The sequence below is a fragment of the Sus scrofa genome, chromosome 15 (assembly GCF_054392235.1).
Source record: "Sus scrofa isolate SSC_HxYL_T2T_F1_AM1 chromosome 15, Sscrofa_HxYL_maternal_Yorkshire_Landrace_v2.0, whole genome shotgun sequence".
Classification (NCBI taxonomy): Eukaryota; Metazoa; Chordata; class Mammalia; order Artiodactyla; family Suidae; genus Sus; species Sus scrofa.
Genome location: NC_139397.1, coordinates 66,364,109 through 66,383,935, shown reverse-complemented (window position 1 = coordinate 66,383,935; position 19,827 = coordinate 66,364,109). Strand labels below are relative to the sequence as shown.

General features: G+C 42.4%; 1 protein-coding gene across 50 annotated transcripts in view; it reads right to left on the bottom strand.

The window, feature by feature from the left end:
* FUT10 (fucosyltransferase 10) overlaps positions 1 to 17,674 on the bottom strand; it is a 429,533-nt gene extending 411,859 nt beyond the window's left edge. For 48 of the 50 annotated variants that reach the window (XM_085000164.1, XM_085000131.1, XM_085000142.1 and 45 more), the window contains exons 1-3: positions 17,583 to 17,674; positions 6,675 to 7,024; positions 4,313 to 4,607 (exon numbers count right to left, since the gene is read on the bottom strand). In XM_085000164.1, coding sequence (XP_084856290.1) covers positions 4,313 to 4,607; positions 6,675 to 6,878 — 499 coding nt within the window. In that variant the 5' untranslated portion in view covers positions 6,879 to 7,024; positions 17,583 to 17,674. The remainder of the gene's footprint in view (positions 1 to 4,312; positions 4,608 to 6,674; positions 7,025 to 17,582) is intronic. The other 2 variants (XM_085000165.1, XM_021081790.2) reach the window with 1 other exon arrangement.
* Positions 17,675 to 19,827: the final 2,153 nt, after the last annotated feature.

The window sequence follows — 19,827 nt, the reverse complement described above, 5'->3', positions numbered from 1 at the left end:
CCTGGCCATCCAAAGTCTCTAAAAACCTACTTTCCGTGAACCTTTCTCAGAACACACTGAAATAAAGACATAAACCAGGAGGGTTCCCTGGTAGTCGAGCGGTTAGCACTCGGAGGGTTCCCTGGTAGTCGAGCGGTTAGCACTCGACACTTTCCCTGATGCAGCTCGGGTTCAACCCCTGGTCTGGGAACTGAGATCCCACATCAAGTTGCTACATGCAGCAGCAGCAAAAAAAAAAAAAAAAAAAAAAAAAAAAAAAAAAAAACAAAAAAAAACATAAACCAAGAAGGAGGAAGACAAGGCATAATAGAAACAGACACTCTAAGAGTTCGCTTGAGCTGCAGCAGGTTATGGATCTGGTGTTGTCACTGCAGTGGCCCAGGTCACTGCTGTTGCATAGGTTTGATTCCTGGCCTAGGAACTTCCACATGCCTCAGGTGCAGCCAAAAAAAAAAAATAGAAAAAAAGAAACAGAAACTCCAACATAAGAGTGAAGTACAGGGAATCCCTGGAGTGTTGGGAAGCTAGGAGGGCAGCTGGGCCCAGGCAGAAAGAATAGTGGCTCTAACTGGACAGGACAGGAATACAGGAGACACTACTTCAAGAATAACTGGTGCTACTCCAAGGAAAATAATTTGTGCAGGAAAAGAAATCTCAGTCTAGTATATGGCTCACTGTGACCACAAAATGAGGTAAAAACTTGATATTAGTCTATCTATAACGATGATACAACTTGGGGGAAGAACATGGGGCTGAGAAAGGAGTGGTGGGGTGTGGGCAGAAGTGAGGAAGCAGAGTTAGATTCTTCCACAGTAAGAATCAACATATGATATTATATTATATATATATATGTATATATATATATAATATAAAACATATAATGCCTAAAACTGAAAAATCTAGAAGTCACAATCTAAGTGTGTTACCTGGAAATACAGGAGCTGTACGTGCATGCATAACATGTTAAAAAGGTTTTTTTAGTTTAAATGTTAAAAAGACAGCGACCATGATACAATCACTTTGGATATAGGTTTGGAAATACCTAGTAAACATAAATTCTAATTCTACTACTAGGTATGAAATCTCATGAAATCTCACATGGATTGTTTATTGTAGCATTTTTTGCCATAGGCAGGTTTTTTTTTAAACAACCTAAATGTCCAACAAGAGGAAAATAGTTAAATGAAGTGTGCTGTATAAATACAATGACATTCTACCTGACGGTAAAATGGGTGAACTGGAGGTATAAGCACCCAACATTGATGAACTTTAAAAACCATGTAAGAGAAAAAGTAAGTTACAGATAGAATGTTAACCTATCATATATTTATGTTAATTTTTTTCTTTATGGCCATACCTGCAGCATATGAAAGTTCTCAAGCTACAGGTCAAATCAGAGCTGCAGCTGCTGGCCTACACCACAGCCACAGCAACTAGGGATCTGAGCCTCATCTGTGACCTACACCACAGCTCAGGGCATCGGCATATCCTTAACCCACTGAGCGAGGCCAGGGATCAAACCCACATCCTCAAAGCTACTAGTTGGGTTCTTAACCACTGAGCCAAATGGGAACTCCTACGTAATTTTTAAAACATACAAAATAACATATGCCATTTATGTTATCAAGTATGTACACACACACACACCCCAACCTCAGGGTCATGACTCCCTCTGGGGTAGAAGGGAAGGAAATGGGATGGGGTCAGGTCGGGGCTCAAAGACGCTTTCAATTTTACTTGTAAATTTTATTTTGTAAACTATGTAGTAAGTACACAAATACCCATTACCCTGTCTATGCTTTTCTGTGTCTAACTGAAATACGTCTAGGGGCTTCTGCTAAAATTTGGGAAATTATATTCATACATTTAATGTTTATTCATCTCAAAACACCCCTAGAGGATTATAACCCCTTATCTGAACTCTCAGAGCTTTGTGTTTCAGAATCCAGAATCCTTTGGATTTTGGAAAGGTATCATGATGCAATTCCATATGTTACATCACACCTTCAGTGGGACCTGAAATCAAGTGATGTACAAAATAAGCATTTGATGCAATTCAGACTCAGGTGGTTGTTCGCCCCTCAGAACAATTAGCTGCCAGTGTGGCCCTGTGCAAACAGCGTGGCTGCATAAATCTATGCTGATACCCTACAAAGCAGAGAAGGAAAGCAAGTGGATGCGGACATCTGTGGGCCTTGGAGGATCTGGGCTCCATCACATGTGGAACTCCTCTGACTCCCTACCTGCACCAGGCACTAACGTCTATTGCTCTGCAGCCCTGACCAAAGGCGGGGCACATATACCACCTGACTCCTGCTGAGCCCACTTTGTGCTTTATTGAAATTGCTCTGAGGTAGAACACTGAGGATGACTCAGCTCTACATCCCAGTCTCAGTCCTGCTACTACTGCACTTAGACACATTGACACACACACACACATATTCATACCACTCAAAAGCAGATTTTCTTTCACTGACTTTCTAACTTAAGTGATTAAACTTAACCAATCCTTGGTGGAGAGTGCTAATCTGCACTCCTCTGCCCCCCTCACTCTGCACCCAGGAGCTCCATATTTCCAGCAGCTGCTGGCATCTCACTTCCCCCACCTGGCTGGGTTTGGCTGCCCTTCAATCCCAGCATGACATATAATCAGCCTCAGGAAGTGATGAATACCAACTTGCTCTTGAAAGCTGATGCTGTGTCGGGAGCCATAAGGCTGCTCCAGTAAAGAAAGCAAAGCCACAGTCGGCACCTGCATAAGGCTTGTCTGGTTAGCAGAGCTACAGACAAGCTGAAGAAAGAAGAAGGATTGCGGATGCGTGAGGCTTGTCTGGTTAGCAGAGCTACAGACAAGCTGAAGAAAGAAGAAGGATTGCAGAGCAATCCCTTGAAAGACATCGGCTCCAGGAAAATAAAAATGATATCCCCTAAAAAATATGTTAATCTATTTTTCTGTGTTTACCTTTCCTTTTCTATCTCTATTCACAGCTTTCTTATGCTAAAGATTTGCCCTGGGTACGTAAAACACTTGAACCAAAACAGAATGAAGTTATTTAAACAATGTAATGGAAAAAGCCTTTGTTTTGGAGTAACAATTTATGGCACCTATTTTGTGAGAGTATACAGAGGGAACTTATGATTTCAGTCCCTTTACTTAAAAAGAAGTTTGGGGCTGGGAAAAATGTTGTTTGGCCTATAAATTGCTATTTTCTATAATAGATATATTTTTTATCAAATAACAGTGTCACCTGTAACTTTCATCCCTTGTGGGGGCATTTGTTAATTTTTGGGTATAATACTCCTTTCTATTGAAATTGGTGGTTTGGAACTTACGTAAATCAGCACAATAGGTTAAATGCTTAGCTTGCTGGTGCCAAATAAATCGTAGTTTTAAGAATGTCATGAGCCCAAGGCTTTCATGCGTTTTGTTAACTACATACACCTTTAGTTAAAGAATGTTAGGTATCATAGTTTATTACTTATTAAAGCTTTGTTCTTAATACAGAATAGAATAGCTACTGTTGTTGACCTTTTAAGAAAAATACGGTGTGAAACTTTAAGTTTATAATCTTGAAGGAAAATCTAAAGTTGAAAGGAACATGTTTTAACTAACCTTTTTTTTTGTATCTCAGGTGGAGGGAACAAAAGGGCTTTAAATCAAATGTTAATGTCAAATCTTATACGAAACCTGATTGTGATATGGTATAAAAACTGATGCTTTTCATTTAATAAATTGGGTCATCTGCAGCACTTGCTGAGGGAGTTGGCTCCAATTCTTTCCTCGCCTGTTTGTAGCCCCTCCTCCTGTTCGTCGTCTCCTGGCTGCTGGGGCTGGACCCCGGCAATGCTGAACCATCTTTTCACTTTGATTTCTTGCGAGTGAAATAAATAAAGAACATTGTGCTGCACTTACGTCCAACTAAACATCTGTTTTGGTGATCAAAATCTCCGGGCTATTATCACAGGTGACATTCTAAACTGACATCAGCAGTATAATCAACAGCCAATTCCTAAATACCAAATTCAGTAAGCATAGTGCCTAAATGTGAAAAGGTGAGGAAGAAAATAGCTCTTTTCCATAAATAGAAGTGGCCCAGCTAACCATGCCTCCATGGGTGGAGCTTGCTTATTTATTGTATTTGCTCACTGCTCAGGCCTTCCACGGGCCTTCCACAGAGCAAGCGTGAAGGAAACTGGGCTGTTAAAGTGCTTTCAGGGAGGGCCCCACCATCTCTTCCTCGGGAGGAAAGCAGTAACAGCTTTGAAACAGGGTGTCTGCAAACCAGGGGAGAAAGGTGAAAGCCCTACTTACCATAGAAGAGGAGCGCTTTGGTCCTCTGATGATGGAGGTAGGTCCGGTTGATGGTGAAGAAGCAAGCATCCAGCCCACACTGGCCGAGCCTGCCAGTCTCCCCAGTCAGTGGGGACCACCAGAGCATGATGGGGTAGCTATCAGCTGCCAGTGTGTTTTTCTTATTCAGGCTGAGTCCTTCTCTCTTGAGGAACGGATGGAGAGGTACAGGCTCTTTTTCCATTTCTGCATATCCATCTTTCAAATTTGAATTTTTAAAGTTCTTCCCTTCAAATTTTCCCAGCTCAACTACTACCTAAAAGATGACAAACATTACCACTGTCAGACTATTTCCTTCTACTCATCTCCCATTCATCTTAATGACTTAGCTTATTAGTTTTCTATTGCTACCATAACAAATGATTACAAACTTAGCAACTTAAAAAGATGCATGTTATTATCATACAGGTCTGGAGGTGAGAAATCTGAAATGGTCTCTGGTCTAAAATCAAGGTGTCAGCAGGGAAGTTCCCACTGTAACGCAATGGTGGTGTCTCTGCAGCGCCGGAAAGGCGATTAAGATACAGACAAGTACAGGCGTTCCATTGCGGCACAGCAGCTTAAGGATCCAATATTGTCACTACAGCAGTTTGCGTTACTGCTGTAACTCAGAATTGATCCCAGGCCCAGGAATTTCCATAGGTCCTGGGCGCCACCAAAAATAAAGACAGACAAATACATGAAGAGGACCGTGTGAAGACACAGGGAGAAGACAACCACCCACAGACCAAGGAGGGAGGCCTCGGAAGAAACAACCCTGCTTGTGGTCACTTTAATCTTGGACTGCTAGCCTCCAGAACTGTGAGAAAATTAATTTCTGTTGGGTAAGTCACCCAGTCTTTGGTACTTTATTATAGCAGCCCTAGAAAACTAATACAGGATCCACAATGTGATTTTTTCATTTCACAGTGTTAAAAAAAAAAAAAAAAAATAGTGGAGGGAGTTCCTGCTGTGGCTCTGCGGAAACGAATCTGACTAGTATCCATGAGGATGCAGGTTGGATCCCTGGCCTCGCTCAGTGGGTTAAGGATCCAGCGTTGCTGTGAGCTGTGGTGTAGGTCACAAACAAGGCTTGGATCCTGCGTTGCTGTGGTGTGGCATAGGCCGGCAGCTACAGCTCCAATTTGACCCCTAACCTAGGAACCTCCATGTGCCATGGGAGCGACCCCGAAAAAGGCAAAAAAAGAAAAATAATAATAATAATAATGGAGCTCCTGTTGTGGCTCAACAGAAACAAACCTGAATAGTATCCATGAGAATGTGGGTTTGATCCCTCGTCTCACTCAGTAGGAAGATCTGGCATGGCAGTGAGCTGTGGTGTAGGTCACAGACAAGGCTCAGATCCCGAGTTGCTGTGGCTGTGGTGTAGGCTGGCATCTGGAGCTCCGATTCAACCCCTAGTCTGGGAATTTCCATATGCCATGGGTGTGGCCCTAAAAAGAAAAAAAGAAAAAAAAAAAGCCCTTTGGGATGTTAAAATGGACAGTGGTACCTGAGTGGGGGCCAAGATAGGTGAACTCATATCTACATTTTCACCATCATTGTGAAATTCTTATTTTAATTGGAAATCAGCAAGTTCAGAATAACCAACTAAATGACATAAATATGAGAACTGAAGAAATGTTTCACTTCACTCCCCCAATAGACAAATGTATTAATTGCAGGTATTTGTGTTTTCCACAACAGACTAGGTTGTCCTCAGAACAGTCCCTGATACTTGCAGAATGCCACCTTTCAGAAGGGATGATGACGATGGGGACTTGGAAGAAGCCATCTAATTCTGACCCAATAAGATGGACGGAATTCCACCTTCTGCTCCTCTAAAACCAGGGCCCTGCAAGAGTCACAAATGAGGAGTTCCCACTGGGGCTCGGTGGCTTAAGAACCCAATACAGTGTCCACGAGGACGTGAGTTCAATTCCTGGACTCACTCAGTAGGTTAAGGATCCAGCGTTGCTGCAAGTTGCAGCATAGGTCACAGATGTGACTCGGATCTGGTGTTGCTGTGGCTGTGGTATAGGCCTGCAGATGCAGCTCTGATTCGACCCCTGGCCCAGGAACTTCCATATGCTGTGGGTGTGGCCATAGAAAAAAAGTCACAAATGATCCCCTCACTGATTTTGTTTCTACCTGACACACCCACTCACTAAAACTGCTTCATCTGTTTTAAAAAAAAAAAAGAAGAAGAAGCACTTTCCCTGCCTTAGATAGAAATTTTTTATCCTGGGAGATAAGGCAAAAAGTAAAGCACTCTCAGAGAATAGGGGTGGGGGTGGGGGCAAAGGTCCAGGAATTAACAGTACTCAACCCAAATTCTTGGTACCTGGAGCGTGACGAGCAGAAAGACCGTAGCTGAGACGCACAGGCAAGATGCCAAAAGCTTCTTCCTCCGTATCCGAACCATGCTGCCCTGCCCCGGGTGACTGGCAGGGGGCAGCCTGGTTACCAGGTGCTCCTGAGCTGGCCCGCAGCACAAGGCACCTTCACGTGGAGGAACCATCTGGGTGCCAATTTGCTCCTCTGCCATTCCTGCTGGGACCCGGTCTCCATGAAGGACAGAGATCCAAGGTCTGAGCAGGCCAGGCCTGGCATTGAAAGGGAACAGCACACAGTCTTCTTAAGCTATCATCAGAGCAGCTGGAGATTCCTTAAGCCAAACAGCATCAAAAAAATCTGTAACGAATGAACACTATTTCAGCCATGGCACAGATTCCATAAACATAATCTTGCAGGGTTACCGTGTAGAAACCTAAAGCTTAAAAACTAAAAGGAACCTCTGAGATCATGTAAACCTAATACTTCACATAAAGATGAGGAAGCCACAACCAGAGAGATGAACTACTTGTTCAAGGTCACAGAGCCCATCAGAGCAGATCTACACTCAGGTCCCTAAATTAAAAGGGTACTTTCAGTTAATTTTCTCTACTATCAGATTTGAATTTCAAAGGTAACTGAAATAAAATCACTTCCTTCTGCCGAAGTTCCAAAAGAGCAGAGAAGTGGAGCAAAAATTACTAGGACTGCCCACCCACTAATGCAAAAACTAGAGAAAAAACAAAAGTTTCGAGCACTGATCAAAAATGGAAAATGATCAACTGACCCCAGTTCCCCCCAAGGAAAACTGTAGCCATAACATCAGGGATTTAGGCTACTGATTTATCTGTTTAGACTTTTATGGCAAGTGCACTAAAGTAGTGGGTTTTGGAGTTCCCACTGTGGCTCAGCAGAAATGAATCCAACAAGCATCCATTAGGATGTGGGTTCGACCCCTGGCCTCACCCAGTGGGTTGGGGATCCGGTGTTGCCGTGAGCTGTGGTATAGGTCTCAGATGCGGTTCCAATCTGGTGTTGCTGTGGCTGTGGCATAGGCCGGCAACTGTAGAAAAAGTAGTGAGTTTTGTGGACAACATGATTCTCTGGATATCCTGAAATAAGATTTCCAACTGTACAAAATGGATTATCTTTTCCTTTTTTTTTTTTTTTTTTTTTTTTTGGTCTTTTTAGGGCCATACCCATGGCATATGGAAGTTCCCAGGCTAGGGGTCAAATCAGAGCTACCACTGCTGGCCTATCCCATAGCCACAGCAACACAGGATAGGAGCCACATCTTCAACCTACACCACAGCACACAGTAATGCCAGATCCCCAACCCACTGAGCGAGGCCAGGGATGGAACCTGCATCCTCATGGATACTAGTCAGGTATGTTTCTGCTGAGCCACAAAGGGAACTCCCCCAAATTTTCCTAAACGAACTAAAAAGTCCCAGAGAATGCCTCTCACTCCCAGGGTTCTATGAATTCAAATGCCTTGAGCTAATGACATGTGGAGTTCAGAGTAGTGCAACATTCCAGAGGAAGGGAGCACTCCAGGGACCTGATCCTGACATCTGATTGCATACCCTTCAAATATGGAATTAAAGATACAATGAGAAATATAAAAATGACATATAATTCTGGTTGAAAACTTTGGTCTTAAAGGTGTGCTCCCCCCTCATGCACCTACCTTAATTTTTTTTTTTTTTTTTGCTATTAACGCTTTTATTTTTTGGTAATTTATATTAATTTTTTAATTAAAGTATGGTTGATTTATGATGTTGTGCCAATTTCTGACATACAACAACGTGACCCAGTCATACATATATACACATTCCCTTTCTTATATTATCTTTCATCATGGTCTATCCCAAGAGACTGGATATAGTTCCCTGTGCTAGACAGCAGGACCTCATTGCTTATCCATTCTAAATGTAGTAGTTTGCATCTGCTAATCTCAAACTCCCAGTCCATCCCACTCCTTCCCCCCACCTTGGCAACCACAAGTCTATTCTCTATGTCCATGAGTCTGTTTCTGTTTTGTAGATAGGTTCATTTGTGCCATATTTTAGAATCCACATGTAAGTGATATCATATGGTATTTATCTTTCTCTTTCTGACTCACTTCACTTAGTGTGAGAATCTCTAGGTCTATCCATGTTACTGCAAATGGCATGATTTCATCCTTTTTATGGCTGAATAGTATTCCACTGTGTATATGTACCACATCTTCTTAACCCATTCATCTGTTTATGGACATTTACGACGTTTCCATGTCTTGGCTATTGTAAATAGTGCTGCTATGAACATAGGAATGCATGTATCTTTTTGAATTGTAGTTTTGTTTTGATATATGCCCAGGAGTGGGATTGCTAGATAATATGGTGGCTCTATATTTAGTTTTCTGCAGTACCTCCATACTGTTTTGCATAGTGGTTGTACCAATTTACATTCCCGCCAGCAGTATAAGAGGGTTACCTTTTCTCCACACCTTCTCCAGCATTTGTTATTTGTTGACTTGTTAATGATGGCCATTCTGATCCATGTAAGGTGGTACCTCATTGTAGTTTTGATTTCCATTTCTCTAATAATTAGTGATGTTGAGCATTTTTTCACATGCCTGCTGGCCATCTGTAGGTCTCCTTTGGAGAAATATCTATTTAGGTCTTCTGCCCATTTTTCAAATGGGCTGTTTGTTTTTTTGTTGTTGAGTTGTATGAGTTGTTTGTTTATTTTGGAGATTAAGCCCTTGTCAGGTGCATGGTTTGCAACTATTTTCTCCAATTCCATAGATTGTCCTTTTTTTTTTTTTTTTTTTTTTTAATGGTTTCCTTTGCTATGGTGTAGGGGTATGTTCTAGTTTCACTGATTTCCATGCAGCTGTCCAGTTTCCCCATCATCACTGGCTGGGGAGGCTGTCTTTTTCCCATTTTATGTTCTTTTTTTTTTTTTTTTTTCTGCTTTTTAGGGCCAAACCCATGGCACATGGAAGTTCCCAGGCTGGGGGTCAAATTAGAGTTACAGCTGCTGGCTACACCACAGCCACAGCAATGCGGTATCCAAGGTAAGTCTGCAACCTACACCACAGCTCACCACAACACCAGATCCTTGACCCACTGAGTAAGGCCAGGGATTGAAGCCAAATCTTCCTGGGTACTAGTCAGATTAATTTCCACTGAGCCACAAAGGGAACTCCCCCATTTTATATTCTTGCCTCCTTTGTCAAAGGTCAATTGATCGTAGGTGTCTGGCCAGAAATATCTGGCCTCTCTCTTCTGTTCCATTGATCAGTATGTCTGTTTTTGTACTAGTACTACACTGTCTTGATGACTATGGCTTTGCAATATTGTCTGAAATCTGGAAGAGTTATGCCTCCTGTTTGTTTGTTTTTTCCTCAGGATTGCTTTGGCAATTCTGGGTCTTTTATGGTTCCATATACATTTTTAAATTATTTGTTCAAGTTCTGTGAAAAATGTCATGCATAATTTCATACGGATGACATTAAATCTGTAGATTGCTTGGGTAGTATGGACATTTTAACAATATTAATTTTTGCAATTCAGGAGCATGGGATATCTTTCCATTTCTTTGAATCCTCTTTAATTTCCTTGATTACTGTTTTATAGTTCTCAGCATATAAGTTTTTCACCTCCTTGGTAGGTTTATTCCTAAGTATTTAAATTTGAGGGGGTGTAATTTTCAAAGGTACTGTTTTTTGCTTTTGTTTTTTTGGCCACCCTGAAGCATATGGAGCTCCCAGGCCAGAGATAGATCTGAGCCACAGTCTGGACCTAAGCCACATCTGGGGCAATGCCAGATCCCTAACTCACTGTGCCATGCCAGGGAATGAACCTGCATCTCAGTGCTCCCAAGATGCTTCCAATCCCACTGTGCATTAGCATGAGCTCTGACCCTTGATTTATTTTTAAGTTCAGGCTATTTTTCTCCCTCAGCAACAAAATGACTCTTGGTCTCATAAACAGCCAAAAGTGCATTTTTCTTCTTTCATCCGCGGAAGACCCACAATCCGCTGTGATGAGGAGAATGGGCTGGAGAGTCAGCCTGCCAGGATTCAACTCTCAACTCTTCAGCCTCTTCACAATTCAAGTCCCAGAGAGTGCCTAATCTGAGAGTTACTGTAAGAATTCTATGAGATAAAACTGGCAAAACACTTATTTCAGAGCCTGACACATAATGAATTTCCAATAAATGTTTGCTAGCCTCATTTTTTAAATATTATTATTTTTTTATTATAGCTTTAAGTGAAAAATGAAGTTGAATTCATATAAAGTATGTTGCTGTCTGATCAACTGGAATTTCAAAAGGAGAAACTCAGTTTGCCAAAGAAAAGGAGATCACTAATATTTGTTGAGTGACCTACAATGACCCTTCCTTAATACTCAGCAGGCATGAGCTCATTCAATCTGCCCAACAGCTCATGAAGCAGCAACTACTATCTTCATTTTAAAGGGTGAGAAAACTTCATTGGGAGGAAGTAAAGAAACTTGCCCAAGACTGTAACTTTGATAAGTACTACAACCAGAAAATAGTCAGATTCCTAAGTTCATGCATCCTTTTTGTATTTTTTAATACTAAAGCTATAAAATTCCCACCAGATAATCCTAACACTCACAGCTTATCTGCCTAAATCACAGAAAAAAACCTTGTGTACAAGAGCTCTCCATCAGATGATGTACCAGAGAAAAAAGTAATAAAAATCCATAAGAACCTGAAAAGCACCTTTCCTTCTACTCAATAGATGCTAGTAGCTATTAACCACATCAAATGAGGAGTGAGCACTTTGGGCCCCAATCCTGGCTCTGTCATTTATATGTAATATAAATTTGGACAAAGTGCTCAATCTTTCTAAGTCTCAGTTTCTTCACAGTAAAGAATAAATGTTAACTCTCATCATTTCTTTCCCTTTTATAACAGAAAGATTATTAAATTTTCATTTTATATGCAAAAGCAATCTACTATAACTATAATTAATGTAACCCAGATTAGGTAATGAAATAATATGACCACTTTAAATGGGTACAAAGCTAAATCATTTTCAGAAGACTTTTTGATGTATCACTCCATTCAGTCTTACTGACTAACCACTTTGTAAAGTTAGGCAAGGTAGTTATCATTATTCTCAGTTCCCACAAATAAGAAATTGACCCTCGGTAAGTTCACTTCATTTACCCAAGCTCATAGTTTACTTCATTTACCCAAGCCGACATGGGTCTAGAAATCAGGTCACCTGCCTCCCAGATCAGTGGAAAAGAAAAAGAAGGGGAAAACACTGACGGCTTGTTAACAGTACAAAAGAGTCAGAAATAAAGGAAAACTAAAGATGGAGAGAGAGTTTGAGGACATAGTCTGGGATATTTTTAGAGCTACTACGTAGCTCGGGCCTGTCCTCGGGCCTTTGTAAGTCTTTACACAGCTGTACAAATTATGACAAAAGAATTTAGGGTTACAGATTCTCTTCCATCCAAAGAATCTCAATTTAGTTTATATTTCCCAAGCCTGAAGTACATAATAGGTCTCAAGGATTGAGCTGTGGTTAAATACCCACTACTAAAGAATAGAACTAGCTAGTGTAGCTGGTATTATGATTTATAACATGCAGCAATTAACCAGGCCTTGGGGTATGTCAATCTAACCAACATATGGCATTAATTACCCAGGAGTTGCCATCAAATCAGCAGTTCCCTGACTGATGGGACAAACAAGCTTGCAGAAGGCACTGTGAAGGACAATAAGCACCAATACAATGGGACTCCAAGAAGAAAGCTCCCTTCTGTTTCATCATTGCCCCCAGGGTGAATCTCAGAGTCCTCCAAGACCAGTGCCCCAGAATACTCCTTCCCAGGCTGAAGCAGTGTGTGTGTTCAGAGAACCGTGTAGATAACATCTGAAATGGACTCGCTAACTAACCCTTTTGACCCAAGTGCTGAGCTCCTGAAAAGCCTGGTACGGCTATGGGCACTGCCTGGGGCTGGCCATCTGCTGCTCAAAAAGGGGTATGGAGCTGAGTGTGACAACCTCTTACTCCTGCAAGTGCTATTCCATCCAAACCAGCAACACTTTCATTCCCAAATAACTTCAATACAGAAGAGAGACAGAATATCTCAGAGTGAATGGGCAGCCTAAAGATTCCAACTTCAAATGTCAGCCTAAGGGCCAGTCCAAGGTGCAGGTCTCAGACCTGGGACTAAGATGATTCCTGCCTGAGCCTCTGGCTGTAAAATGAGAAACCAACCCAAGCTCTGAAAAGTCTCCTTGGATCATCTCTCATCTAGACATCTGGGTTAATAAGCCACTGCCTTAACTGAGTTGAAGGTTGGTTATACAAGGGAAAGCCTTTCAAAGGAATATAATTACCAAACTTAAATTACTCATTTAAGTACAATTTCTCAAATAGGCAGACTCTCTCAAGATGTTTTCATTTTATAATGTATAAATCCTCAGAGCATCCCTTGAATGGGGGCTGCTATCCTGGGAAAGATAGACAAGTTGCCAGCAGATGGGAAGTTCTAAGGGGCTCTGGACAACTCTCTAGGCAATTTTTAACTCACTCCTTCCATCTACTTGTCCTCACTAACACTCCTCATCCATTCCTACTTGGTGACGCCAAAAGCCCCATAACTGGGATTTCTACCAGTATGATCCATTAGCACCCTCCACTCAGCTGTAGAGAATGTTGTTGGAATGCAAGACTGGATGTCTCTCTTCTGATTAAAATCCATCAATGGCTTCCCAAAGATTTCCAGATAAAGATCAAACTCATCAGCTCAGAAAAACAAGATTTCCTGGACCCCACCCTACTTCCTTAGCTTCTGCCACACCTATGGTTGTCCTGGCTGTTCCTGGAATTCAGCTCCTGTTCTAGGCTCTGGTCCCTACCTATGACATCCAAACCTCTTTCACTCTCCCAGCCATTCTCCTGGGTTTTCTTCCTTCCTTTTTTTTTTTTTTTTTTTTCCTTTTTAAGGCTGCACTTGCAACATACAGAAGTTCCCACGCTAGGGGTCAATTCAGAGCTGCAGCTGCTGGCCTACACCACAGCCACAGATCCAAGCTACTTCTGCAGCCTGTGCTGTCTGTGGTAACGCCAAATCCTTAACCCTTTGAGTGAGGCCAGGGATTGAACCCTCATCCTCATGGACATTATGTCAGGTTCTTAACCTGCTGAGCCACAACAGAAACTCCTCTCCTGGACTTTCAAGGCTACCTGCTTTAGGGGCCTTACTCCTCCCCAGCACCAAGACAGGAGATCTAGACCCATACACTGTGCTTGTTTCTATCACAGCAGTGGAGACAATGCTGGGGATTTTAGGGAACTCTCTAAAGCTTATTTATTGGGTGCATATAAAACAACCACTGAACATTATAAACAGTTGACTAAGGTTGTTAATTTGCAGAAGATTTCCTTAGCCCCCTGAATATCCCTTTGACACCTGACGAGCATGGTGTGATGGTTCCACAGTTTCCGCTTTCATTCAGTTTTCTTTATTCACATTTATTTGTATTAATGTGTTCATCACTCTTTTCTAATGGACTTCATATTTTGTTGAGTATTTATTTTTAAGTAAAGAGTGTTCTGAAGTTCCCCTTGTGGCCCAGCAGAAACAAATCTGACTAGTAACCATGAGGTTGCAGGTTTGATCCCTGGCCTTGCTCAGTGGGTTAAGGATCCAGCATTACCATGAGCTGTGGCATAGGTCGTAGACATGGCTCGGTTCCCAAGTTGCCGTGGCTGTGGCCTGTGGCATAGGCCAGTGGCTACAGCTCCAATTTGACCCCTAGCCTGGGAACCTCCTATGCCACCGGCACAGCCCTAAAAAAGCAAAAAAAAAAAAAAAAAAAAAAAAAAAAAGAGTGCTCTGCCTTGCAGATTTCTATCTGGGAAGGTCATCCTCTTTGACCAAGAACACACTGCAGGAGAGACAAATAGAGAATAATGAGAAAGAAAGGGATACTGGAAGCCCTGTGAATCAACACTGGTGATTAATGTGGGTGGTTAAAAGGAGGACAGAAGTTGTAGCACAAGCAATTTTGCTTTTCTATTGTAGCACTGAAGGTAATTCTTATATTCTTAAATTCCAGACAAACACCGAAGCACACAAATTATACAGTATTAATACAATCTTACTTAGGAGGTCTGCTTAGTGCAGAAAGTAAACAAACCCAAACAAAAAACTAAATAAAAAGACTGATACAAAGCCCCAAACAGAAGCACTCAAAAAGAACAGATTTTGGAGTTCCTGCTGTGGCTCATCAGTTTAAGGCCCAACACAGTGTCCCTGAGGATTGGGTTCAATCCCTGGCCTCGCACAGTGGGTTAAGGATCCGGGGCTGCCAAAAGCTACTGTGTAAGTCACAGCTTCAGCTCTGATCCTGAGTTACTGTGGCTGTGACACAGTCCAGCAGCTGCAGCTCCAATTCGACCCCCCTGGCCCAGAAACTTCCATATGCCACAAATGCAGCACCCCCACCCCCAAAAAATGTTTTTAAATGGAGGAAGGAGCCAAAGACTGGGAAGATTTTGTATCACACTGAGAACTGAGCCAGCTCCTGGAGAACAGGGCTCTTTTTCCTTGGAACATGTTCTTTGTAACTGTTCTTTCTCCAAAAAGGGCTTATTGGTTACTCTAACAATTTTCCTTCCTGACAAAAAGATCTGAATTAAAATTTTTCAACTGCTTTGATCATTTATGTAATCATGAGTGAGGAACTGATTAAATAACTGTGACAAATTCTGGCTAATACTTCACATCCCTAAAAACAAAGGGCAGGACCAAAAGATCTTCAAAGGTTCATCCCAAAAGTCAGCTCTCTGAATGGTGCCCAGGAACACAGCATAGAAGAAAACTCAATTAAGTAAGAGACAATAATCAAGACAATCTAATTCATCAAAAACTAAGATTTCCAGAAATATAAAACACGAAATATTTCTACATGACAAGTTTAGTATTACTTGATCTTCATTCTCCTTTTGAGTAATTCAACATTAACTTATGAAAACTCAAATTTTATTCTCAAAAAATATCTGAAAAACACTGTAAATAGATACACTTAATTTTTTAAATTTTAAAAACCCATGGTCAAGAACACTATCACAAATGGTTATTATAGGAGTTCCCATCGTGGCGCAGGTGAACTGAATCGGACTAGGAACCACGAGGTTGCAGGTTTGATCCCTGGCCTCATTCAGTGGGTTAAGGATCTGGCATTGCCATGAGCTGTGGTGTAGGCCAGCAGCCAGCAGGTGCAGCTCCGATTTGACCCTAGCCTGGGAACCTCCATACGTGGAGGGTGTGGCCCTGAAAAGCAAAAAAAAAAAAAAAAAAAGTTTATTATAGAATGATAGCAATTGAATTAGGTATGGGTTTTCTTACTGAATCAACTCTTTCCACTCCAAATTTAGAGGGCATTTAAATATGGGTTGGAAATGTCTGCCTATTGAGCAATACTCACATACATATGAACATCACTGTCCAAACAATATTATTTCCTAAGTTTAACCTTAGTTTGAATTTTTTGTAAGATAAAACCTGAACACTTACTACTTTTTTAATTGAAAAGTAAAAGATGAGCCATAAGAACGCTATCAGTTGAGATTGTATATTTAAATTCACTGTTACACACTGCCATCTAGCAGGAGGCCAGCAAATGAATCACTACAGCAATTTTTTAAATGGAGCCGACCTTAATGATCCTCTGATGCTAGGACATTACTTTTGGCTTACAAGCAGGAGAGGGAGAAAGTTCTAAAATTGAGACTAAATTGGAGGCTATTGGCAAAGCCACTTTATTATGCAAATGCATGGATTGCTTATACAATGCAGATAGCCCGGACCCCTTAGGAGTCCTCCTTGTGAGACCACGTGATCCAGGTCGGAGAACAAGGCCCTAATTGCAGTGTGACAGAATTAGCAAGCCCACGAGTGGTCCTGAGCTTCTGGGGTGTCTCATTTTGAAAGAAGGAAGGATGTATTAGGGAGAATGCGGTCCTGAAGACAAACCTGCCATATTCAAAACTGCACGCAGTCCTCAAATGAAATTAAAAATCCAAGTCAAGCGTGATACTCGACCCAAATATCTCAGGGCGCTGAGGAGGGGACGGGGGGGCGGGGGTAAAGTTTGCTGGAGTTGTAGAGTTAAGAAAAACAGTCATTTTGCGTGGCATTTGTTATGTATTCATTAAAAAGATCCCCAGAAAAATGTCTTAAAATCACGCCAATGTTCCTTCTATATCTTACACAAAAGCAGTTCTATTCTGAAGTACAAAAATACTTATGAAATGGCTTGTATATGATAAAGAAAGCCTGCGGTTCTGGGGGTTCTCCCAGAACATTTTCTCAGTTAAGACACAACGCTCTCTACCGCTGGAGAGCCAGCACCGCTCCGACTTCAGCACACACAGCTTCAGCAACAAGTGATTCTCAGCCGAGACTCAGGGAAGAAGGAAGCCATTCACAACACAGAGAGGCGGAGTCAGGTTCTGGAATTGGTGGGGCTGGGAAGACCGCGGCGGGCCAGGAGGTAGGAGAAAACCTCCCTTCGAGGGGGGAAGGGGGCACCCGCGCGCCTCCGGCGTTCCCGCGGAGGCCCCTGCGCATCGCCTGCCTCCCACCTGTGCATTTCAGCAACCAGATGGGTTTCCGTCTCAGGCAGTGGTCCTGAGAAGCGCTGCTCAAGATTTCCCAAAAGAGACTTGGCTTCGTTCTCCCACACAACCCCGTTTCCCTCTTACACACACTCCCCTCTGGGCACAGAGCAGTTTCCTTCGGCTGAGAGTCGGGCGGGCAGCGGCCCGGCCTCCGTGCCCATCAGACAAGTCTCTTTTCGTTTTTCCGCACCAAGACCCTACCCGCACCGCTCCATCGCTCAAGCCAGGAAAGACCCAGAGGGTCGCACTCACCTCGTTGCGGAGACCGAGGCTTGTTGGGCGGTCTGCAGCCCGGAGGTTTCCCAGTTTCAGTTCCCGCCGGGCTGGAGCTCAGGCGCAGACTCGGAGAGATTTGGGAAAGGGGTAACCCTCCGCGCGGTCCGGCCCCGCAATCCCGGATCCGGGTTTTCTCGGAGGCCTGTTCAAAAGCTAGTGGGACCTCGGCTCTGGGAAAACACCCGCCCTCCCCTCGCTCGCCAGCCAGTGGCGCTAAACGCTCTGGAAAGTTCGGGACGGGGCGGGGGGGTGAGTGGGGGCATCTCTGAAGATCCTCTTCTTAATTCGCGGGACGGGTTGTGCTTTTCAGACTAAGACTGGAGCCCATTGAAATTCACCTATTCAGGAAAATTGAGAACTTTTTAAGCAAAGCAGAGGCCTGGTACCGTTAGTTAATCAGCTCCCAGGGTTTGGTAGTCTGAACTGGACGGTCATTTAGCTGTATTTTCTTAGAGCTACCACTGACTGCCAGCTACTGAAAGAAATTCGACTTCACAGGACCCACGTGAAATTACTTTGCCCTAGTCTTGACCTGAAGTGATAAACCTAGGGAGGTCCTTCAACACCTTGGGAGGCCGGGACTCGGGTGAGGCATGCGAGGCATCCAGGGTTCAACATGTGAGTTGGAATTGACCCTCAGAGTTGTGCACGCTCTGGTCCCCCACTTACTGCAACCCGAGCATGATTGCTGCCCGCGGCTGCCTCGCTCTCCTCCAGGCCTGAGAGCTCTGGTGCCAAGTAGCCCAGTTAACATCTCTGTAAAAGCAGGTTGATAATAATGATATCAACTTCTAGAAAATGCCAAATACAAAGGAAAGACAGATAAACCGGATGTCATTAAAAGTGAGAAATTCTGTTCCTCAAAAGACACTATTGAGAAAATTCAAAACAATCCAAGGAGTAAATGAAAATATTTGCAATAAATTTATCTAACAACGAATTCACATTCAGAATATAGCAAGAACATCTACAATGCAATAGGAAAAACACAATCCAATAGCAAGGAGAGGGAAAGGACCAAAAAATACAGCACCTCACCAAAGAGAAATCCTAACGGCTAATGAATACCTAAAAAAATTCTTAACTTCTTTAGTCTTCAGGGAAACGCAAATTAACACAGCAATGAGGTGCTACTACACAGTCACCCAAATGATGGTAAAACTGATAATACAGAGCAAAAGCAAAGCTGTGGAGCACATGGCACTTGTGCACTCTTGGCTAGGCTGTAATTGTTACAGCCACTTTGGAAAACTTGTCTATCAGTATTTACTAGAACCAAATATGTACTTGCTTTGTGATCCACAAATTCCACTCCAAGATATATGCCTAAGAAACATGCATACATATGTACCCTGAAAAACAGGTATACTGGGTGACAAAACACACCTTAACATATTTAAAAGACTAGACATCATACAAAAATATGGTCTCAGACTAGCGATGGAATTACACCAATTAACTCAAAGCCTGCAAAGTGTCCCGCAGCAGGGGTAAGTCTTCACATAGTAACATTATGTCTTTAATGTAATGATATAATTGTATATGTTTTACTGATATGGGGAAGAGACCAGGGGCAGTTCAGGGTTACCAGCCTAGGACACGTGTGAAACTGCGAGGTAACCTAGGGGAGGCAATTGAGAGTTTTATTATTGTTTTTCTCACGTGAAGGCAAGTTGATCTGTACTTGCCCAAGCTTTTTTTTTTTTTTTTTTTTTTCTCTTTTAAGGGGAAGCATCATTGCAGTCTTTGTAGAAACACTTTTTTTTTTTTTTTTTTTTTTGGTCTTTTTGTCTTTTCTAGGGCCGCTCCCACGGCATATGGAAGTTCCCAGGCTAGGGACGCGGGATCCAAGCGGCGTCTGCAACCTATACCACAGCTCACGGCAACGCCGGATCATTAACCCACTGAGCAAGGGCAGGGATCGAACCCTCAACCTCATGGTTCCTAGTTGGATTTGTTAACCACTGCACCACGACGGGAACTCCTGTAGAAACACTTTTATAAAAGCATCTCAGTAAAACAATAATTGTTTATAAATGATAAAAGATTTCAAAATAGCCGTGGTTAAAGAGCTGATGAAGATTTTTTAAACACAAAATCTTTGTATTCTAGGCAGATTACATTAAAGCTAAGAAAAACTTTTGTCCACAATTTTTTTATTAAGACCAGAAATGTGTCTTTTAAACAGAGAGAAAACCAAATTTTATTTTATACCATGCAC